The 24700-nt window shown below is 34.4% G+C and overlaps 1 protein-coding gene across 1 annotated transcript in view; it reads right to left on the bottom strand.

The window, feature by feature from the left end:
* Window positions 1–24700, bottom strand: part of LOC148947820 (uncharacterized) — a 325198-nt gene that overhangs the window by 272155 nt on the left and 28343 nt on the right. Inside the window, exons 10-15 of the mRNA XM_089095465.1 lie at window positions 19254–19384; window positions 18096–18212; window positions 15601–15774; window positions 10865–11030; window positions 7083–7198; window positions 5599–5700 (exon numbers count right to left, since the gene is read on the bottom strand). Of these exons, the coding sequence (XP_088951591.1) occupies window positions 5599–5700; window positions 7083–7198; window positions 10865–11030; window positions 15601–15774; window positions 18096–18212; window positions 19254–19384 (806 nt within the window). The remainder of the gene's footprint in view (window positions 1–5598; window positions 5701–7082; window positions 7199–10864; window positions 11031–15600; window positions 15775–18095; window positions 18213–19253; window positions 19385–24700) is intronic.

Raw genomic sequence — 24700 nt, 5'->3', positions numbered from 1 at the left:
CATTTTGTTAAACGTAGGTTTAACTTCTGGAAATTAGGTATTTGAGAATAACAACTCCCCCACAGCCCTCAGGGTAAGGGTTGTAAGTTATGCCCTGGGGACATATTCGGTTTTGTATAGACATCATTGTCGAATAACTTCACAGAGGACTCATTTGTTTGGAAATTGAAAGTTCTAGTTCACTTTTTAAGTGTCAAAAGATATTGGAGGGTAACCAGCTCCCCCCCCCTAAACCCTATTTTCCCAAATGCATCCAATAAAAATTTTGTGATAGGTATTTTGTAAAAAATAACTCAAAGATTATATAACAAAAATTCCGGTGTTGACACAACCCACCAGGGCCCGAGGGCAGGCGTTATAAGTTATGCCCTGGGGGCATATATGGATCTTACGGAAGGGATGCTCGTATTAACTTCAAAGAGGTATCATTTTATTTTAAATTTAAACTTTTAGTTTACTTTTTAATATTATAGAAAGGTTGTTGGGCACCTAGCGCCCTCCCCCTTCATACCCGTGCTTCATTAAGCTCATCTAATAGGGACTTTGGGATGTCTTTTTTTTTAAAAATATTTCAAAAACCATATAATAAAAACTGTGAGGTTAACACAGATCCCCAGGGCCCGTAGGCAGGTGTGTTGTAAGTTATGCCCTTGGGGAATATATGGTTCGTATTGAAGGGATGCTCGTAAAAAAATTCAAATATGGTTCATTTGATTGGAAATTGAAGTTTATATCTAAGTTTTTTCGAGTTGAAAGATATTGAATGGAAGCTATCCCCCTATGTCTGTTGTCCCCACATATTTTTAATTCACAAGCGTAGGTATGCTATTTGTTAAATATTTCTAAGAATCCAGATAACAAAAACTCATTTCTTGTAAAAACCCCCCAGGGTCCGGAGGCCGGTGGGTCAATTCATGATCTGTGGCGTATATTATTCGTATGAAAGGGATGCTCGTATAAACTTCAGAGAGGGCTCATTTGATTGGATATTGAAATCCAGCCCTTTTTAAGAGTCAAAAGTGATCAGAGGGCAACTGGCCCCCCAAGCCCTTTTCCCCCAAATACATCTGATAAAAAATTTGAGGTAGCCATTTTGTTAAAAATAGCTCAAAGATCATATAACAAAACTGCTTCACGTAGGGTCACTTCGTTAAAAATAGTTCAAAGGTCAGACAAGAAAAACTCCTGTGTCGACACAATCCCCCAGGGCCGGGGCAGGCGTTGTAAGTATTGCTCTGGGGGCATATATGGTTCTTATGGAAGGTATACTCGAATAAACTTCAGAGAGGGTTCATTTGAATAGAAATTTACAATTGTAGTTCATTTTCTCAGAGTGAAAAAGATCGGAGGGCAACTAGCCCCTCCCGTCCTCCACGCCTTTGGGTGTATCGGATGGATAAACCCATCCGATAAAAATTTCAGGTAACCATTTTGTTAAAAATAGTTCAACCGTCAGATATTGAAACTCCAGGGTCGACACAACCTCCCAGGGCCGAGGGACAGGCGTTGTAAGTTATACTCTGGGGATTTATATGGTTTTTATAGAAGGGATACTCTTATAAACTTCAGAGAGGGTTCATTTGATTGAAAATAGAAAGTTCTAGTTCACTTTTAAAGAGTCAAAAGAGACCGAAGCTTAATCTAGTCCCCCCACGCCCTTTTTCCCCAAACCCATCCGATAAAAATTTTGTTTTAATAAAAACTCCGAGGTTGACACAAACCCATTTTTTCACTTTTATATTGTTACTTTGATATCAGTTTTGATACTTTGATGAACATTTGATTATTTTTCTAAAGTTTGATTTTGAAAGAAGGAATTTTTAAAAATTCGAAATTTTTTGCAATAAAAAACGAACAAAAATTAATTAAAAAAAAAAACTTTCCGAAAAAATAAGTTTTTAAAAGAAAAGTAAAGGCCATTTTAAACTTGAGCTCAGCTGATACAAATACATGTTAAAATTCAATACTCAAGAGGAGCAGAAATTACTATTAAAGAATAAATGAAACCCAAAACGAACAGAAATTGAATAAACAATTTTAGCAAAAAGATACAACAAGCTATTATATAAATGAATAAACAGATCTTCAAGGGAGTAATGCTTAGATTGAATATAAAAATCAAGTTTAAGACGAAAAAAATATTTTCCTATTGAAGTACGAATGAAACTTAAAACGAACAGAAATTAAACAAACAATCAATGCAAACAAACATACAATAGATATTAATGTAAATTAAAACATAAATATTAAAACGAGTGAAACTTAAATTGAATATGCAAATTAAGCTCGAAACAAACAAAAATCACCACAAACAAGAGTTTGGGTATGACCTCCTTCTCTCACTGTAAAAGTCTAAAACCTAATGCGTCATTGGCGCTTGAAAATACAAAATAACAGATTTAAGTCAAAAACTCCAGAGGTAACTTTGTTACTTAGCAAATGTTAAAGCACACTTCTCTTTTGGTCAATTTTAAGGCGATTCGTCAGAAGAAGCGTCACAACCATGTGAAGGACAGAGTTTCATAATTAATATGTGTACTTTTGATATCTCAGATTACAAGTATCGAAACCTTATTGTTAGGAGAAAACCAGCGTCTGTTTTGTAGAAAAAGAAATCATTAGTTAATTTTTACCTCTACTGCTAAGGCGCAAAATATTCCTAGTAGAAGGACCCGTTTATTCAAGTGTTTAAAAATATAAGAAACGCAAGATGTCTTAAATTTGGGTGGGACGGCATTTTAGAAAATGGTCTCAAATATTTTGGATTTCCTGGATGTTGTGGAAGTAAAAGCCTGAAACAGGGTTGATTCAGGGAAGAATGTACACCAATGTGCTGATAGTTCGAAAGAAATAAAATGTGTTACTTAACCTACACAAGGGTCAATACTGGGACCCCTACTTTTTCTTACTTATGTTGACCAAGTAAAATATTATTTGTCTGAAGCCAACATAATACTTTTTGCAGACGAAGGACTTCTTTTTGTTGCATGTGAAAATCTACCCTCTTTGTTTTAGAAAATGAAAACAGCTCTCACTGAATTTGTCTCAAGGACTGATTTAAACTATTTAACACTGAATTACAGTACGACAAATTATGTATTTATTTCTAGAATATCGTCAATTCAGACAGATCTAAAATTAAAAGTAGCTATTATCAATAGAGTAAAACCCAGTAGATATCTTGGATTTGTAGTTTATGAAAGTCTTTCGTAGAAACAACATGCAAAATTAGTAGACAGTAAAATTTCCAGGTCCCTTGGGGTCATCTGTCGTCTTAAATTTCGTTCCCCTAACAAAATCCTGAAAATGATTTGTCATTCTATTTTTCATCCCGATTTGCCTTACGGCGGCTCCATATGGGCAAGTAACTTCATTTCTTGTTATAAAAGAGTTCAAATTATCCAAAATAATAGTTCAAATTACATCACCGATTCAACACACAGATGACATCAGCTTCCATATCAAATTAACCTAAATATTTGATGTGCCTAAGACTCGAGGTTTGCAAATCGCAAATTTTCGTTTCAAGCATTTCATTGAACTCCTTCCATCTTCCTTTTAAGATCCGCCTACATTAAATCAAGATTGGCATACTTACGCCATACGACATTCTTGTGACATAGTCCAAGAAGCGCCCTCTACGAAAAGAGCCTTCTTTTTTAATTCGATTTTTTGCACGGACTATTTGGAGTTCTCTCGTCTTAGACATCCGGAATTCACAGAATCTTATATCCTTTAAGCGACCAGCGAAGGGTCATTACAGAAAAAGTGTTTAGTGCTGTCCTCCTCCATGTTTGTTTTTTCTCCACATTTCCATTCTCCCTTTTTTCTCGTTCCCTATTGCCTTCTCTCTCTTCTTCGTTTCTTACATTTAAAGTTGAAACTATAGCTTGACTTATTTACTGGTTTACTTTTCTCCTCTTTTTTTCTTCTTGATACGCTCAGTTAATTTGTTGTTTCTGTTTGTTTTTAATTAATATTAGTTAATGTCCTGCCATAGCCAAGCATTCTTTTTTTGCGTTTTCCTGGCAGGAATGTTATGTATGTTATGCATTTTATTTTTAAATATAAATAAATGAAACTGAAAATGAAACTGATCAGTCGAAGTTTTGTCTCTGTATATATCTCTTTCATTGATCAAAGTGACGGTACCAGGGTTGCCATTGAGAATTCAAAAATATTTCAAGCTTCACTTACAAGAAAATCCCAAAGTTTGAAAAAATTCCAATATTTTCAATAACAATAATCTATCATGTATAATTTGTTAAATTATTGAATTGTTTTACTTTTGTATATTTTTATCCTTTGAAGGGGGGCTAAATGAGAACCACGTTTCTTGTTTGATGCTCAGTAAGCTTTTGTACGGTAAAAACTATTAATTGTGTAAACTTTGTCGTTTTGTATTGACGCCATTCCGTAAAAACGTCAGTGCAAAAACAACTAACGCTTTCCTTTGCCACTTGTATAAAGTTTAAGTTGGAAGACTTGTATTCCATTTAGTTTTTGTGAAAAAGCTACTAAAAAATTTCGTCGACATATTTGAAAAAAAAATAGGAAAAGAATGTAAGTTTTTAGTATTTGACGAATCTGAATCATTTTCCTAAATAATGCTTAGAAAATATGGATTTTGTACGAGGAACTTTGTTGATTGGGATATTTTTACATTTCAATTATATTTTACCTGGATTTATTTTCTATTTGCTCCGAATATTCATTAGTCCAACATTGCTGTTTAGCTCACCCAATTTTTCTAATTGAATGCTTCTCATCAGATTTATCTATATTTAAATTGGAAACGACTTAGAAAGTCAAGTATTGTTTTTTTTTATTTGGTACAGCAACTGTGATACATAAAAGAATTATTAAAAGCAGGTTATAGATGGCGTTAAACTAGTTGATTTAAACATCATCACATGGAAGATATTCTTTTTCCTTGTGACGCATGATCTGTTAGATAAAACAGTGGAGAACCTCATAGTACACGCAGAGTTTCTAAAATTATGTTAAAAAAAAAAAAAAAAAAAAAAAAACACATGAAAAACTAGATGATTTTAGAAGAAGAAGTTAAACACTTCTGAAGAAGCAACAGGGTGTGGTCCTGATTAAAGTTATGAAATGGAATTCAATAGAACCCTAAACAACTATCTAAGAAAAATACAGAAGAGAAGGATTTACTTTTCTAGGCAATGACGGTAAATATACTAAATAAGCCCTTTTTCTTGAAAAATTGTATTTTTCAAAATACTTCAAGAATGGAAGATCTTAATTATGTACATTTCCCTTAGAGAACAAAATTTTCAATACAAAGGCTACTAAAAGTAGTTGATAAGTAAAAAATTACCAGTAATCACCAAATGTGTAATTTGTTGCACTTAAATAAGCTTTCAGTAGAGATATAGTAAAAAAAAAAATAGCATACAGAATGGGGGTGGTGGGGAAGATGGCAGACCACCTCATATATACAGGATAATCATTATTATGAATCAGCTCAAAATTCGTAATAGAAAAATTTGATTTACTACGTTGCACCAATAACCAAAAATTAATGTTTAACTTCTTTAAAAGTAGTTTTCAAAATTAATAAAAAAAAGTATATACCTGTTCTTCTTCAACAGCAAAAGGAGTATAGATAGAACTGTGAAAAGCGTTCATCCCTGGAATATCTTTGGCAGTCAAAAAACGAACCACACCTTCCATGCCCTGGAAGTAAAAACAGTGAGTGCGTTCAAAAGGACTGTTTTGTCAGTTCAGACAACACTTTTTGTCAACTGTTAGTCTCTTTTTTTTTTAAATAAGAAAGTGAAGTACTTCATAAGAAAAAGAAGATCAAGGAATTCAGCTGAATGTTCCTCAGCTCACAAATTGTCAGAAGTCAATGATGACGATAAGGTAGTGAATGGAATCACTATAGTCCATCAGCCTTACATCTGACCACCTCTGCGTTGCCAATTTACAGCTATTTTTTCAAGTCGTAAAATAAATAAAGGCACTTTTTTTAGCTCTTCCTAGTGACTGACCCTTGTAACTCATTTTTTTGGAGTTGTTCCTCCTCCATAGAAAAAGTTTCTCCATGAGTGCCTGGCTTCTACTACCTTAATAGACTATTACCAGTAAAAGAAAATATTTTTCTTCTACTTATGATTCCTACTTTAATGACTGGTATTATCATTAACCAAAAATACACAATTATACATTTGGGTGGAAGTAAAAAAATTTAGCAGAAAGGATAGCCATGATGCCATTAAGAATATGCTCATATGCTCATGTTTCCACAGAAGATATCCCTCAAAACTTTCAAGGTTTGTTTATGCCTCCTTGCTTGTGAATATGTATTAATGATTTTTGTTGCTACTTTCAATCAAAAAGTCCTCCAAACCTATACAATGAAAACAGTTTTGAATAAAAACAACCGTAAATAGGACTGAAAAACGTAATCATTGAGAATAAATTTGACATTCGAGTTTAAAGTAAAAACAAAAAACGAAGTTTATCTTCTTTTGTTTTTCATTTTTCTCTTTCTTCTTGTTCTTTGTTCACAAACATGATATTGGATAGTGCCCAAGACACTGCCTACAGAACAATATTGAATAGGATGGGGCATAGCTTGTATACAAGATCTACTTGAAACAGGGATTGTTTAGCCTATGGATTTAATTTGGAAATCGTATCATCAGCCTCAAAACTTTTATCATACAATTATAAAAGCAGATCGGAATAGCTTGGTCAATAGCTTTGACCAAGTTTCCCATGGGGGTATTCGTTGAGTCAGATGAAAAATGGATGGTAGTGAGTTTCTCGAATCGTACATCCGGTGTATTCTATGTAATTGCTATTATACAAGCTACTCAACTCATCCGCTAATATTCTGGGATTTTAAGTTCACCCCAAACCAAAAAAAACAAAAAAAACAAATGGTTTAACTTGCTGTATACATACAACCGAGTACTATATACTACGGAACATTCATGAATCAAAGTCAATGTTGCAATGCTCTATACGTTACACTTTCGTAAGGCCCGCGAAAACTTAATCATTTTGAGAACGAATTGGACATTTATTGGAATGTGATTTGTCTGACTTACCAAAGCTTCGCTTGGATCAATTTCGTCCAGTTTGGCTGGACCACATTCGGTAACAACTATGGCTCCATAAAGCTGTGTTGGCAATGCTGGTATATCACTTATAAACTGCGATTCACCTGGAAAATTATATGATAAATGAATATAATAATAATTAGAGAAATTTTGAGTAATTTTAATCATTTATTACGGAAGGAATCGGCTAATTTTGTTATTTCTTTGCTATTGTTAAGTCACTAAACTCAAATGAATAATGCAAAATTTTTTAGAGTCTATGTAGAAACTATAAGAAAAAAAAATTATTCTACGTTGAATTTTCCAGCATAAATCAGAATTCTCTTTTTTGGGACAGACACTTTCAAATTAAAGTTTGACAGTTGATTAAGTTTTCAGCCAAAATTATTGAGATTAGAATTTTTTTTTAATTGCCTGGATTTGATTTTGGAGAAAGACTTGCAGAATTAAGAGTGCGTTTCATATTCGCTTTGTAGAAAATAATGCACTTTATATCTCAGCATCTTTCAGAATCATGCTGAATAATAGGCCTAGTCTGAAGATAAGTTCTCCACCAATCCTAATGAAATATTACTTCATCAAGCCGGTCAGTCATCATATGTGATTGAATGGGGTCGATGGAGTAAGACCCTAATATCCTATGTGCGTGCACTTTGTCAAAAGAGCGTATCTCAAGAATTGATATGGGTGTTAAGTTGGAACTTTCACAGAATACTAAAAGGGGAAAATCATCTGACCAAAAGGCAACATTATTAATACTTCTATCACTGCTACATTTACTACTATTACTTCAGCTACTTCTTCTATTGTAACTACTTGTAAAGGCAATACGTTAATACTGCTGCTGCTACTAGTACTACCGCTAGTACTATTAATACTAATACTAGTAATAAAAAGACTACTATGACTACTATTACAACTATGAGTAAAGGTATGAAGGTGAAATTTTCAAAGATTTTCTTTTTTTGTGGGGGGGGGGGGTGAGCTTAATCGCAACACATCGTCTGTATGTAGGTTGTCAAAAGGGCGTAACTGCAATATCTTGGGAGTAGTTTGGTGTGTGAAATTGAAACTAACAGGGCTTGTTGTGGGGGATGTTGAACTAACCGAAAGAAAATAATTGCCTCCTATTGCTACCGCTTCTACTCATATTACTACTACTGCTGTTATTATTAAAACTTCTACTGCTGCTAGTATCTCATATGCAAAGCTAACCACTTTTAACTCTACTGCTACTACTACTACCGCCGCTATCAATACCAAGGTTATTATGGCGAAAAATTGGGGAAATATTGAAACTGTATAGACCTAAATTGAAAGACACAATGCCCACACAGGTTGTTAAGAGGACGTATCAGAAATGTTTCAGGAACGGTTGATGGCATTAAGGTTAAATTTTCAGCGTGTTTTGAAAGGGATCTTGTAGAAACCAAAGGTGCAATGCGCATACTGCTACTAATTGCTTCTATGCAAGCTAACAGTATGAAGGTAAAGCTTCCAAGGTATATTTTGGCGGATGTTGAACTAAATCAAAAAGTTCTAGCGCCATTTTTAAAAGTCAAAAGAGATTAGAGGGTAGGCAGCCATCCTCCCAAGCCCATTCATTTTCCAAACCCATCGAATCGATATTTTTTTACAGTCATTTTGTTCAGCATAGAACAGCGGTCCAGTAACTATGTCTCTAGGGATATTCGGTCTGCCAGCCCCCCCCCCCAGTTATGTAATTGGCCCATTATGCTTTAAAAATATATGTTACTTTAAAACTAAATCAAAAGGCACTGTTTGTATGGTTGCCAATAACAAACCTAAGCAATATATCAAGAACGACTGGGGGTATTAAGTTGAAACTTTCGGTGCCAATACTATCACTACTTCTTCTCTTACAATTTAAATAAATCAAGAGAGTGTAAATGTATCCAAGTTGTCAAAGAGCATAGAAAGAATTTTTTTGGGAATGATATTATTTTTTATTTTTCAGGTTAACTTGAGGAGGTATAAATTAAATTAACATTATTATTAATACGAAGATTAAACATTGGTGAAAAAGTTTCTCACAAAATACAAATAGCAAGCCAAACTATGCATTCTTATAGAAGAATCCATAAAAATATTTGTATAAAAAAATTCCACGGAAAAGACTTTGTCAATAAAAAACAAACAGAAATTAACTTTAAAATTATTTCCACGAAATAAGTTTTTCAAAGAAAAGTAAAGAGCTACGTTAAACAAAAAAACAGCAGAAATAAAGTCAAATAATCTTCCAAGCTTAAAACTACCACAAATCACAATCAATAAATATATTAAACCCAAAACTAACAGAAATTACAATAAATAACCGAGTTAAACTCAAAACGAGCGAATTTAAATGAGTATTACTGACTACCCCCATGCCTTCTCAAGACCAGAACATAATTTGCACTCTACTGAAAAAAATATATTATAGGCCAATACTTTCCAGGAATTTTTTTTCAATTCCAAGCATCACCTAAAGTCCCTCGTAAATTTTCAGTGTAGGATTAGTGAATAAATATGTGGAATACACGTATCCTCCCGAATGGCTTTGGGTAAATCAGACGGTTTTACTCATAAAGGCAGAAAAAACAACAAGGACCAGTTTAAGGGTTCAGAATTAAACCCAGCACGTCTAGAGGTGTATGTTTAGAGAAATAGGCTTCTGGGATAAAATAAATAAAATGCAATCCTTTAGTTCAAGTTTGGACAAAGGCTGGAAGAAGGTAGTTGCTATCTAGAGCGCTTTGTAAATCCTGGCTGTTTCGTCTGATTGACAGAAAAATTGTCTTCCTTGAAAATGAACTTTCTAGAAATTCTCCTCCTAGAAAATCTTTGTCGGGAAGTAAATGTCAGTAAGCGCTTTGTAAATCCTGGCTGTTTCGTCTGATTGACAGAAAAATTGTCTTCCTTGAAAATGAACTTTCTAGAAATTCTCCTCCTAGAAAATCTTTGTCGGGAAGTAAATGTCAGTAAGCGCTTTGTAAATCCTGGCTGTTTCGTCTGATTGACAGAAAAATTGTCTTCCTTGAAAATGAACTTTCTAGAAATTCTCCTCCTAGAAAATCTTTGTCGGGAATTTACCTACTGAAATATGTAGGTATTGTATTTAAGATAGCCATCTAAAAAGGTTACCAATTATCTTCATGCCATGGAATTGGAGCTTTTATTTATTTTCAGCGATTGTTTTCCAGCAGGAGAGAAGATTTTTTCAAGACTAATTCGAAATAGAAGCGAACCGAATAGTTTTCCGTATGTGAATTGCACATCGTAAAATTTAGCTACCGAAGGGAAATTTGTTTACCATTAGAATCTAACTATACAGCCAGTTATGACTGCATAAGACGAGTAAACAAGGGTAAGATCATTTTTATATAATAAGCAGGACTTTTTTTTCATAAAAATGTCAGAACAATGAATAAAACAAAACTAGGTGGTTCTGTTTCACTGTAACTATGAGTAGAAATACATACTGTTAGAACTCTTCAATAGCTGCTGAAATATCACGGCCAATGCACGAATTCAGTCTAAATTTCTGAATATACTGAAAAATACGGTACTTCAGCTGTGACGTGAAATCGGCACTTTGAAAATATTTTCAAATGGACTTGTTTTTTGAAATTAAGAAAATAATTAATAATTATATAAATAATTAATTATGATTAAATTAATCTGTAATTAATTTATATAGTTAAATTATAATTATCATTAAATTATAATAAGTAATAAATAATAATTAATTAAATAATTAAGAAAATAACCTGCAGCCTGAGCTCTTCCTTCCAGCTTTGGAATTGGCTTTCCTATTGGAAACTCTTCAGTGCTAGAAGTGAACTCATGGACAGCCGTAGAAACACCCCTTTGAAGGTTGCTTCCTCCACTCGTTAGTTTCTCATCTAATTTTCCAGGATAAAAATATAAGAAGAACTATAAAAGAGAACGCTAATCAACACAATTTTATATGAGCATATTGAAAGTAATGGAATAGCGCAGGAAACTATACCGTATATCAAAAGAAATAGCTTTCAATGATGAATCATAAGATGAAAATAACGATGTTCTCTTGCTACATATTAATATTGACTGGTAAATGGTTAAAACTGTTTGAATATTAGAGTTAGTTTTAAGAATAGGGGGACGCGATTTTTTAAAACGGTATATCTTCTAAGCCATTAGTTTTCTGCAGTTCTGATTCCTACTACTACTACTACTACTACCAACAACTCGCTGAAGAACCAAGCCGCCTGAGGCCAACGCTCCTCCTCCGTCCCCCTCTATTAAAAGCCCCCCTCTTTACACCCTCCTAGGAAGTTCCCATTTCCTTTAAATCTTTCTTTATGACATCCTCCCACCCCAACCCCGGATGACCTGCTTTCCGGTTAGGCCTGGACGGTTGGCCAAAAAGGACAATCTTTGGCAATCTGTCATCGTTCATCCGCAGAACGTGCCCTAGCCATTTCAACCGTTCTCTCATTATAGCTCTAGAAAGCGGGATCAAACCCTTACTTTTCGTACAGACTACCGTTTTAAAATACGGTCAGTCAACCTGGTACCCAGAACAATCCGTAGGCAATTCTCCTGGAAAACATCTAGCAAATCTTCATCGACTTTTGGAGTGCCCATGCTTCAGAGCCATATTTGAACACTGTCATCACTGCAGCTTCCAATATTCTCATCTTGGTTTGCAGACTTATCTTCCTGTTCTTCCTATTCTTTTTAAATGCGAAAAAAAAAACACCCTGAACCTTGGCTATTCTACTTTTAACATCTTCACTGCTCCCACCGTCTTTACTAATAAAACTACCGAGGTAAATGAAGCTGTCAACCTGATCAATCTTTATATTACCCAATGTAACATTTTTACTCTTCACTCATTCCTAGCATTAGTGATTTACTCTTCTTAACATTTATTTTCGAGCCTATTCTAGCACCCTGAACTCGCAAGACCTCTGAAAGTTCATTCATTTTGCTCACACTTTCATCTACGATGCTTGAATCATTCCATGGTCTTGCATTGCTTTTCCTGTGCTCCTTAAGACAAAATCCACAAAAATGATCCATAAATTATGTATCTGTCAAGATTTCATTTGAATTCCTTTTTTTCAGATTTCTTTTCCAAAAAGGGAAAATTTGTTTTATTGCTTTTTTATTTTTCTAAATTTCCGAAAGCAGCACAAACCCATGGGGCTGGATTGGACGGCTCTAGTATTGGTTTTGACACCGCGCAGAACTTTTGGATTTGGAGGTTCTTTTCTTCAAATATGTCTAAAGTTATAAAAAACAAAAAATCAGGACTTCAGGTATATAAAATGAAAAAAAAGGTATTAAAATGACACCCAATTTACTGTAGTCACTACAAGGTAAGATTGTATTCAAAGACTAAACCTAAGTCGCGTCTTCCTGAGCCTCCCATGTTTCTTGGGCGAGGAAGTTTCTAGACCATGTCGCCCACACTGATATCTGTTTTACCTGGAATCTCTGGAAGCGAATTTCGGTCCACGTTTTCTCGCAAAACGTGAAAGAAAACGGAAATCACCTTGATTGACACTTTCTATTGGAGAAACACAAAAATTTGCTTGCTAAGCATAAACTTCATATGAACAAAACCATTTGCCGTGATTGAATCGGGATCGGAGGGCTTTATGTCTTCCTTGTTACGGCAATGAAGTAAGCCCTCATTTGAAACGTCGTTGAAATCAAGGAATTCAGTATCACTGCTTTCCACACTTTTTGTTGACTGTCCACGCTTTGTTTTCGTGGTCTTCTTTGCTTTTTTTTTCTCGCTTGCTCTATTTCATCTTTTTCAGGCGAGTTATAATTACTTGGGTAAGTCCCCAATTACGGAACTTACCCAAAATTTTTCACCGCAAAAACTTAGGCTAATAGTGGACACAGAGTGGAAAGGTCAAACATGTTCAGGTAACTAGGTTTTCTTTCGACCTGAGAGGCCTCGGATGATCCCAAGGGACTTGGGTTCACAGGTACCATAACTACTGGTGTGCATGTTACTACAGAGGGAAAAAAACTTGATCAGAGAAAATATGCCTAAGCAAACAGTGTTCGCCGGGCTAAATTTTTACAGGAGGAAACACTGTAAAATAAGCCTTGCCACTTCATAGGATGAAATTCACTATTGGAACTGTGATTATCCAGATGTAGAAGAATGGGGCACGTTTTGTCTGGTTTCGTATGTTTCACAAAATATCTAAGAAATTTAAGGAGCTTAGCATACGGCCTAGGTGTAGTTGACTCGTAGGAAGATATACGCCAGAGGCATAGTGGCACCAGACGCACTGCATAAGCAGACTATTGTCACGATTTGACCATTTTTGGCGGATGTAGTGTGTGAAGCTTCCTTTACTATCGTCGAAGCCAAAATCAGAGATAGAAGTAGGACGGGTGGGACCCCCGTCCCATTAATATTCCATACCCTATCATGCGTGTGCCGTCCTTGGTAACATGGATCAACATTTAAAAGTTTGTCAAAAAAGGTTTCCACAACAACGCAGTTAAAGCCACTTGCTTGGCTGGTCACTTCGGGGCATATAAGCGATAAATCCTTATTCCTCTTTGAAAATAAGGTCCACCAGTTTTTTGATGCGCTTAAATTCTTTGACCAGTCTAGAGGAATAACGACAGAGGCAGTGACATCTACATGAGGTCGTGACATTATATTAAATTCCTAGTGAAAATTTTGGTTTACTCTTTTACTATGTTCTGGCTATCAGAAATTCAAAGCCTTTTTCCTGTGTGGAAATTATATGCAAAAAAGAAATAGAGCAATGAGTCATGGTTGCAGATATAGCTGCAATCTTGTTAAACGCGAACGTATATCCTTTTTAGTGACTAGAAAATATTGATTGTCGTCTGTGTGTGCTTACCTTAAATATAAACCTTTTAGAGACAGAGCTGGTTCGGACAGATGTAAGAACTGTCAAACAAATCCCTACCTGCCGTGTCCGACACAACCTCATGAGTCCTCTTGCGATATTAAATTGATTTGAAAAAAAATTGGATGGCGTCCTATCGTCTGCTCTAAAATCGTCCTATGTGAGCCACAGTATAAAGGTATAGCAGTAAGTTTACCGCAGGTAATTTCTGGCTCTTCATTCTCGGTACGAACAAACAGCTCCTCGCACTTATTCTTGCATTAGCGCGTACAAACAGCTCCTCTTATTTGATCTGCCATCAGTGGTCCAATTACCCTGGAACACGTATTTTGGCAGAAACTTTCTCAAAATGCCTTTAAAACCAACTTGAGACTTCGAAATCTACTTTTAATTCCTAAAAACATCTAATAATAACATTGCACTACTAATTACCGATTTTCATATATGTATTGAAATACATTAATTTAAAATTAGTTTCTTCAAAATTTAGTGTTCCAACGTTGAAGCCAAGTTTCGCGTTCGAGAGAAATCTGACTTGTCCACCCGTGAAAAAATCTAATGTCGCTTATGTTTCTACGTTCTCTGGAACACTCGCACCTCGGTCCGGGTTTTTATAATGGGTGAGATAGGGAAAGATCATACTGCCTATAATTTATATACTGTGATGTGAGCTATCTTTTTGCAGAACAAAATCTGATTGCAAATCCAGCAGCCTGGGTCACTCAATTAAATTTTAAACAGGGGTCATTGAAAAAAAAAATCTACGTTAAAAACACTTTTTACAAAATAGGATGCAAATGGCTGCGCGTATCTAGATCCAAACTATCAGGATAATAGTGTAATAGATGATGCAATTATCTTGATGTTTTTAGAATTTTGGCTAGGCCACTAGTGGTTTATACTTGCCTGTACAGATCAACCCCGTGTCCTGGTCAACCTCGAACTCCCCTATGAGTTTTCAAATAGTATCTAATTGCCTGTGATACGATAATAATATCAATTCTTATACAAGCAACGTTTTATCTTAACTAACTATCAAACCGTTCAAAGCAATGAACGGCAAGTAACACGTGCAACTCTTGTCAATAAAAGCCAGAACTCTTAAAACATCAACAGGTTCATCAACAAGTTAAAAAACATCAACATCAACATCAACAAGGTTTAACAAGAATCAGCTTTTAATACTGATTCTTCATATGTAAAATTCATATTTTAGAAGTTATCCCTCCCTGTAATGCTCCGTAAATGCTTCTACAAGATAACTTCGGCAATTTAAAGAAAAATTTTCTAAGCAAGGGGGCCGAAAAAGATCACTAGCCAAAGGGTCCAGGTATGGCATTAATACGGCTCTTGCATAAGACGAATAAGATAAATCTTTTTTTCAAAAATAGCGCCCACAATCTACATGTGACTGGATTTCTATTTTTGTTTAGTGAGAAAAAGCATAAATAAAAATTACATAAGCAAAAATTAACAAAACCATAATAATAGAGAAATTAACATTGAGTGTAAAAAACAAAACCAAAAAACTTGAAAGCATAGAAAAAGACCTATTATAGCGATAGTCCTTATGGTAAAATAAGGGGAGTGGAAAAGTTGGCACTTACCTTATACAAAAGGGACACTGCGAGAGATACTCTGTATTCAGCTGAGGTTTCAATTGGTGAGGTTGTGACCGACAATAGAACCTCATTCTCTAAAATTTTCAGACCCTCAATGAGGATATTTGGATCAGCTGCATTCTTTCCCAGGAAAAATTCTTCCGTTTTAGTTGCATGATTCTAAAAATTGAAAAAAAGATAATAAACTATTGCCCTCTAAGAGATAAAATGGTAGTAAAAGGAGTCATGAAAATAAATAAAAAAAACTTTTTAGATATCAGTAGATAGTATAGAAAAAATCATTAGCATTAAGTTGGCTGCCACAATTTAAAAGTCATAAAGTTATAAAGCGTAAGGTTGACAAAGAAAATGACATTTATTGAACAAATAACCTTCATTAAGCCATTATGATACAGATACAACATTTTTGCACCATAAATCCTAGTTTTCCGATTTTTTAAGAATTTGAAGCTCTTAGTTTTTTTTTAATTTTCTTTCGTTTTCTTTGAGCTGGAAAAACTGAAACTTCTTTTCAAAACATAGAAAAAGTTTTCAGCACTGGTATTTTAATCCAACACCACCAGAATACCGGTCCAAGTTCTTTCCCGGATATTAATTTTTTTGTCATCGTAAAGAACAAGCGTTCCATAGTCTAATGAACCTAATCCTAATTAAAAATCTGAAATCCTAATTTATAACTTTTGTACAAAAAATTGTTAAAAAAAGGTCAAGAAAGATATTAAAACTTGAAACGAACAGAAAATTTTCCGTATATAGTGTGGGGGGGAGGGGATTATCCTTTCTGAGCCCCCCACTTTTTACACTCAGATTCAGATTTTACGCTCAGAAGCCAGATTTTTTGTCTCAATCCTCTAACAGCAACTGCTCAAACGCTAGCTTACACAATAAAACACTATAAACCTTTAGCGTAAGAGCGAGGGGGTTTAGGAGGGGGCAGCCAGTAAACCACTAAGCCACGAAAAGTCTTATAGTGGTTTAAAGATACTTCCTATTCCTTACCAATGGCCCTTGTGTTTGAGCAGTGGTTCTAGAAGAACTGACGCAAAAAATTCAAATTTAGCATAAAGAACAGAGGGTTCAGAAGGAAGCAGTTCCCTCATATACTGAATAATTTCGTTTTTTTAAGTTTTAATATCGCTTCTTACTTGTTTAAAAAAACGTTTACTCTTTAAAGCATAAGAATACAAATGTAAACTTTTACTTTGTTTTGTATCAGCACCGTCCCTCGGATCCAGGAAAAAACGACTATATAGAGGCCACATCGTTCTTTATTAAGTGCAAACAAATGGGTGCACTTGGTTACAAAAAATAATTCTGGAGAAAGAACGTCATGAAGTGGCTCTTGACATTTCTCGATATTTCTAGAATTCTGAAAAACTAGTGCTTTACTGAAAACTGCACTTTCTTGAGCCTTTTAGAGTTAAAAGCGCGTCGTAAAAATATTGACTTCATGGCTGATTGAAGACTAAAGCGCACTTAAGGATTCTCATGTTTCTATTTCTGTTTCGTTGCGTCCGTTTTGTGTTTTCAGTAAAGCGCTAGTTTCTCAGAATTTTAGAAATATAGGGAAATATCAGGAGCCAGTTTGTTCGGAACAGTTTTTCAGAAATATGTTACATAAACTGCGATGCAGTATTTTTGTTTGTTTTAAGCTGTTTAGTTTCATCAGATTTTTTTTTTTTAATTAATACCTGTAAACGAGTAGGTTTCTGTTTGAAGATTTGATCTTTGAAGAATTTATCGTTGAATGTCTTATCTCCTAAACAGAATGTTAATGGCTTATGGTGTGGAAATTTTTTCTACCTTAAAAATTTAGCCTCCATGAAATACTTATTTTCATGTTAGTTTGTGTCTGTTTTCTGTCATTTCTTTCGCAACGGCATATTCGTGGTAGTATAATTTTTAGGCCAGTGATTTTTTAATGAAGAGTGGAAGTATTTTGATAGATTTAAAAAGTGTGAAACGTGAAACAAAATAAAAAGCTCATAAAAAGATAAATGAACAAAAAAAAAAGACACAAAAAACGAGTTATTTTTATTAGACAAGAAATCCCAAATGATGGGAATCAACAAGGGGTTGGAATTATTCCTATTTTTCATCCTTTAAAATTTCTGAAAAAATTTAAGAAAAAGGCAAGTCAGTAAGGGGAAATGCACAGACAACGAAATTCAAATACCACAGCTTGTAGATTGAAAGCAACTGAAAAATAAGGGCAGTAATCTACTAGCCTTTATTTGGGGGTAAATGTTTCATAGTATTAATAAAATAAAATAAATAAAACACTGGCTTCTGGGAAGTGTCAAAATTCATTTTGGTAGCCACATCCAATGTTAAGAAAAATGTGTTCAAAGTAGATAATTAAACTCGATAAACAATCGAATAAATCACTAATAAAACAACAGAAAATAAATAATACACATGTTTTCCAGACAAGTCTTGGCTCTCATTTTGGTGCTACTCTGAAGAAATAAAAGACTTACGAAGGAGGCAGATATTCCACCAAATACAATTCTAGCTGTCATTGTATTATTGTCATCCTTAGTAAAATGGAAGGCAGCATTGACGTATGCATGCGCATTCACAGCTCTAGGTGTAACCTGAAAAAACAAAAAAAAAGAAAATTGTTGGGAGAATTATCTATAATTAATTTGCATCGGCACGATTTTTGAACACAGGAATAATAATTTAAGTATATATACTTATAAAACCGTTTGTACATACGTGTAAAACGCTTGTGCTATGACAATGGCTCTTTCGGCTCACAAGCGTCTCTTTTCGAAAAGTTTTGGTTCCAAAACAGCATATAAGTCAAATAGAAGTTATCGTAAAATAACTTGTCAAAACGGTATTTCGGGAAGTCCCAAAGCCGTGATTCCCAGCGTGGGGTGCAGGCCCCACCTGGGGGGGGGGGGGGGCATGGCAATATTTTGGCGGGTCGTGGGCAGGACGTGCATCCTTATAATGACTATACTTTAGAGCCTTAGTTTTGAAAAAGAAGTTTCTATGTGAAACATGTCATATTCACATTTTAAAGAGCAAGAGATATATATATGGTAGAATTGCAATAACGAGATGCATTTTATTAAAGGTGTTTTATTCATACAACATTTTTCATCAGCATAAAATATCCCTAGACGACAACCTGAAAAAAAATGTTAAGTTGGTGTACCAAATCCCAATGGCCTTTTAAGCTTCCTTCGGGTGAATGCATGTAAAATTTTTAACAACGAAATTTAAATATCACGAGTGGCCACATCAGGATTTTAGGAACACCTAGGTGGGCCGTGGCCCACAATCGGTTGGGAACACCTATTTTCAAGTCTAGCTGACTTGTTATTATGACAAAATTTCAGAAAGAAAATTTGCGACAGAAGACAGTTTATTTTATGCACTGTATGGAGAGAACACAGAAAGGTGGTATTTTAGGTTGTAAGAAAAATGAACTGTTGACTTTAGATTTAAAAAATCTAAATGTACTTTTTTTTTTAATTTTTGTATCACCATCGTCACTTGACGACTAGTGAAAAAAAATTTAGAGCACAAGATTAAACTTGATTTTGGAAACCTGTCATACAAAATTTGATTATTATTATTAGATAAAACGACCATTGAGTTGTAAGAAAATTATTTCATATTACCTTATAAGTCCGAATGTAGGTCTCTGCATTAGATAGTTTCGGCAGAATAATAGAAGCGATAACCTTTTTCTTCATATCTTCAGCCAAAAATCTTTCCAAAGTAAGAGTCTTACAATCACCATTTCCAGATACTAAAAAAAAAAGAAAAAAAAAAGCAAATTAAATAAGGAATAGATGATTTTGCCAGATTTTTTTCATTGACGGTAAAACAATTTTTCAACAAAAAAAAAATGCATATTAAACAATGCATTGCTACTGCTCTGCTATATCGACTAGAAAAATTTGAAGAGCCTAGATGCTTAATTTTCAGGAGCCATCATGTTGCACTAGGAGGTGTCATAAGGACGAGAATGCAATTTCTCAAGACCTATTTTATGCGCACAATGTTTGTATTTTATTTAGGCCGACAAACTTGCATTCCTGTAATGATAAGCCTCAATAAAATAAACAAATCATAAATTCCGCATAGGGTAAGTAACCACTATCCATACAAACTTTTTTAAACACATTAAGTGAGCCAGGCGAATGAAAATTTCAGGAACCAGCTCAAACCAAAAAAAAAGATCATTCAATAAAACAATATTGGTCCAATGCTCCCCGTAAGCTTGACGCAAATACATTCTTAGACCACACTGGCTATACATGACAAATGAAACTCAGAGAGGAGAGAAAGTAACAAAAATGAAAAATAAAATCAAAAAGGGTGAAAAAACGAGGATTTTGTCAGCCAGCGAACCATGAAGATGACAAAATATAAGCAAATATTTCGACAAGGACCTCCGCCAAGTCGTCCTCAGTGCTAAACAAAAAAGAAAGAAAAAAAAATTATGTCAAGGATATTCTTTTTTGCAATGGTTACCCAATCAAACTCATTGAAAATATAATAGATAGACGATTAAAAAAGATAAAAGAACAAAATAGGGAGCTTGTCCCCCTTGATTCAGTTACACCGGCAATTGAGAAAAAACTTTCATCGTTTTACCATGCATCCCGAAACTTAGCTATAAACTTGTAAAAAGTTTAAGAAAACATACTCTCTCTGTTTCTTTCAAAACCGAACAAAAAGTTGAACACTTTTTCAACTCAGGAAAGGATAAAACAGACCGTGTACTGGGTAGTGGTGTCTACAGAATCCCCTGTTCTTGTGGAAAGTTTCACATTGGTAGGACCCATCAACAACTGGGTGAACGTTTGCATGAGCATAAAATTTCAATAGATAAGTCCCTGAGATTAAAAAATAACAATGACAACTTTGATTCGGCATTGGCTTCGCATATTTTCGTAAATCTGACCCATCTAGTTCTGTTTGACGAGGCAACCTTAATATCAACTGTAATTGGCGTACCACAAACTTTTAAAGAGGTAATTGAGATAAAAAAATATATGAACCAAAATTTATCAATAAATAGAGATACTGGAGATATTTCATTAAGCCCAATTTATGACAGTCTAATCTTGAAGGACTCAATCAATATTTTCACCCGAAAAACCTTAAAAGAACCTATTTGCATATCTAATGAAAACCGAAATTGTACACAAGCTAAAATTATTGCAAGACGAAAGATCCTTGCCCAATCATCTTGGTAAATTCATTTTCGTTGATTCCTGCCTGGTTTTTTATTCAGTGTCTGTTCTGCCTTTGTTTAGTAAACTTCGAAAGGTTAGATTTTCGTTTTTTTTCTTTTTTGTTTAGCACTTAGGACGACTTGGCGGAGGTCCTTGTTGAAATATTTGCTTATATTTTGTCAACTTCATGGTTCGCTGGCTGACAAAATCCTCGTTTTTTCACCCTTTTTGATTGTATTTTTCATTTTTGTTACTTTCTCTCCTCTCTGAGTTTCATCTGTAATGTATAGCCAGTGTGGTCTAAGAATGTATTTACGTCAAGCTTACGGGGAGCATTGGACCAATATTGTTTTAGATTTTTTTAAATTGTGTTAAGAAACATACTAATCTTATTCGTCAGTTTAATTTCTTAGGAACTTGTTAAAGACATCGAATTCTTCCACCTTCTTTACGTTTCAACCTACATTTAGGCACACATTCTGAAGGCCCATTTATTCAGAGAATGGTTTTCAAAACTTTAACACATATTTTAAAAGACCATAGATCCAGAAGATACATCCTTAGTAATAAATTACTTAAATTTAAAATCCTTATTATATCATATTTTGTCCCCTCATGATTTTCACCAGATTTTACAAATGTCACATAGGTCTTTCAGACACATATTCCATTTAGCAAAAACTCGTTTATCGGAAAAATTCTCAAAACTGGAATTTCAACAGTTTCAACAAACATGGATTTTGCTTCCTAGATTTTGTCTTGGTCCTCCTTTGGGAAATTTATCCTCTAAGGTATTTACATCCAAGGAACTAAGAATTCTTTCAAAAGGACCAAAATTTGCAATTGATCAAACACACGTAAATACTTCAGAAATTATTACGGGCGTGGAGTCTGCTATTTTTAGCTCTCATGGTGAAGTCGAAAATCCAGACCTACTCAGAGGTGAAATTTTAAAGAGTATTCTTGATTATAGCCCATCTTTGTCACTTTCAACTCAATCAAAGGAAGAAATTAAAATCCTCCAAAATTTAAAAAAAGACAAAAACACAGTGATTACAAAAGTGGACAAGGGAAACACACTTGTAATTATGAATTCTGCAGATTATGAATTAAAAGTTAACACTCTTTTAATGGATAAAAATATTTACAAAGAAATAAATTTTGATCCCACGGACAAATAAACACAGAAGTTGAGAAATGAACTAGGAATTTTAAAAAATACTAGACTAATTACCCCTCAAATGTACAGAAAATGTTATCTTAAAGGTTGCTCAGCCCCAAAGTTTTATGGTCTGCCTAAAATCCACAAGAAAGATATTCCGTTACGTCCAATTGTAGCATGTTATAGTTCTCCAGTTACGGGTATAGGAAGCTTCTTAGCCACCATTTTTAAGCCTCTTTTAAGCACACACAAATCCTATATTAAAAACTCCATAGATCTTGTTGAAAAGTTAAAAAATCAAAGTAAAACAGAACACACCATCTTAGCTAGTTTTGATGCAGTTTCTATGTACACTTCATGTGATGTCCATAAATTTGAGCAGGCCATACAAAGAAAACTAGAGGATAATTTAGCTTGGTCGAATTACAAAATTTTGGAAATGGATACAATAATGACCCTTGTCCGTCTTTGCAACAAGTTCTCCTCGTATTTTAAATTCCAATACAAATTTTTTATTCAAATAATTGGCTTATCCATGGGCACTGTCTTGTCTCCTTATTTGGCAAATTTTTACATGGATTTCACAGAAAAGTCTGCCTTGAATAGTTTCCACTTAAAACACTCTATCTGGTTTCGTTTCTTTGATGATATCCTTTCTGTTTGGGAACATGGACAAGACTCTCTAAGAGATTTTTTGAAAAAATTGAACTCTTTTGATTCGAATCTCCAATTCACAATGGAACTCGAAGATTCAGGTAAGCTGCCTTTCTTAGATGTTTTGATTATAAAAACTAATCCTAGTCTTGAATTTTCTATATATAGAAAGCCGACTCATAATTATCGATATCTACATTTCTCTTCCAATCACCCTCCTTCTGTGAAAAGAGGGGTAATAATCTCTTTAGTCGACAGAGTTTTAAAAATTTGTTCCCGTAATCATATAAATTCTGAACTAAATTATGTCAAAGATATTCTTATCTGAAATGGTTACACAATAAAACTCTTTGAAAATATATGAGACATATTATTAAAAACGATAAACTAAAAAAATTGTGAGCTTGTTCCTCTAGATTCAGTTACTCCGGCTTTTGAGAAATAAAACTCTCATTGTCTTACAATACATCCTTAAACTTAGTGATAGACTTGGAAAAATTTTAAGAAAACATAATCTCTCTGTTTCTTTCAAAACCGAACAAAAAGTTGAACACTTTTTCAACTCAGGAAATGATAAAACAGACCCTGTACTGGGTAGTGGTGTCTACAGAATCCCGTGTTCTTGTGAAAAATTTTACATTGGTAGGACCCATCAACAACTAGGTGAGCGTTTGCATGAGCACAAAATTTCAATAGATAAGTCCCTGAGATTAAAAAATAACAATGACAACTTAGATTCGGTATTGGCTTCGCATATTTTCGTTAATCCCACCCATCTAGTTCTTTTTGACGAGGCAACTTTAATATCAACTGTAAATGACGGAACACAAACTTTTAAAGAAAGAGGTAATTGAGATAAAAAAAATATATGAACCAAAATTTAGTAATAAATAGAGATACTGGAGATATTTCATAAGCCCAATTTATGACAGTTTAATCTTGAAGGAGTCAATCAATATTTTCACCCGAAAAAACTTAAAAGAACCTATTTGCATATCTAATGAAAAGGGAAATTGTAGACAAGCTAAAACTATTGCAAGACAAAAGATCCTTGCCCAATCATCTTGGTAAATTCATTTTCATTGATTCCTGCCTGGTTTTTTATTCAGTGTCTGTTCTGCCTTTGTTTAGTAAACTTCGAAAAGTTGGATTTTCGTTTTTTTTTTCTTTCTTTTTTTTTTGTCACTGAGAACGACTTTGAGGAGGTCCTTGTCGAAATATTTGCTTATATTTTGTCAAATTCATGGTTCGCTGGCTGACAAAATCCTCGTTTTTTCACCCTTTTTGATTTTATTTTTCATTTTTGTTACTTTCTCTCCTCTCTGAGTTTCATTTGTCTAATTGCGTAAGCTGATCAGAACCGTTTACCCACAAAATGCAATAAGACTTAGTGTGGGAGCATATTTTTTTTCTGGTAAGGTTTTGTCTTTAGGGGTATTTTTTAGACTAATTTTCGACTCGGTCAAAAATTTCGGGGGGGGGGGGCCAAACGGGGTAACCCCCCCCCCCCTGAATACGGCCTTGGCGTTTCTTCAGATGTTTATTTTAATATCCTCATCCTTAGTAGTACCCTCTACGGAAATAGTAGTTTTAGTGATAATAGTGGAAGTAGTAGTTGTGGTATCAGTAGAAGCAGCGGTAGCTGTAGTAGTAGTAACGAGCAAATATTGAGTTTTTGGTCAATTGATCATCTCCCTTATCATTTCCCAAAAGTTCCAAATTAATATACTCAGTCATTCCTGAGTAACGCACTTTTGACAACCCATATACACCTAATATGTTTTGATTTAGTTCAACATTCTTTGAAAGATTCATCTTAAAACACTTCGTATTTTGGGAAAGTAATAGTCAAACATGCGTGTTTTTTTTTCAATAACATATACTATATATAGACAGCCTTAAATGTAACAACCTTCCATAATGCCAACCCCAAAAGCCTCGTTATATGATCTTTGGACTATCTTGAATAAAATTTCTATCTTAAAATTTCAATTGGATGCATTTCAGGACACTGTGTGTGTCCGGGAGGCGCGGGAGGTAGCTCCTCTCCAATAACTGTGAATCT

This window comes from Artemia sp. Qi Xiang Cuo, chromosome 10 (assembly GCF_049724085.1).
Source record: "Artemia sp. Qi Xiang Cuo chromosome 10, ASM4972408v1, whole genome shotgun sequence".
NCBI lineage: Eukaryota > Metazoa > Arthropoda > Branchiopoda > Anostraca > Artemiidae > Artemia > Artemia sp. Qi Xiang Cuo.
The sequence above is the reverse complement of the archived record's forward strand: the minus strand, read 5'-3'. Positions and strand labels throughout refer to the sequence as shown.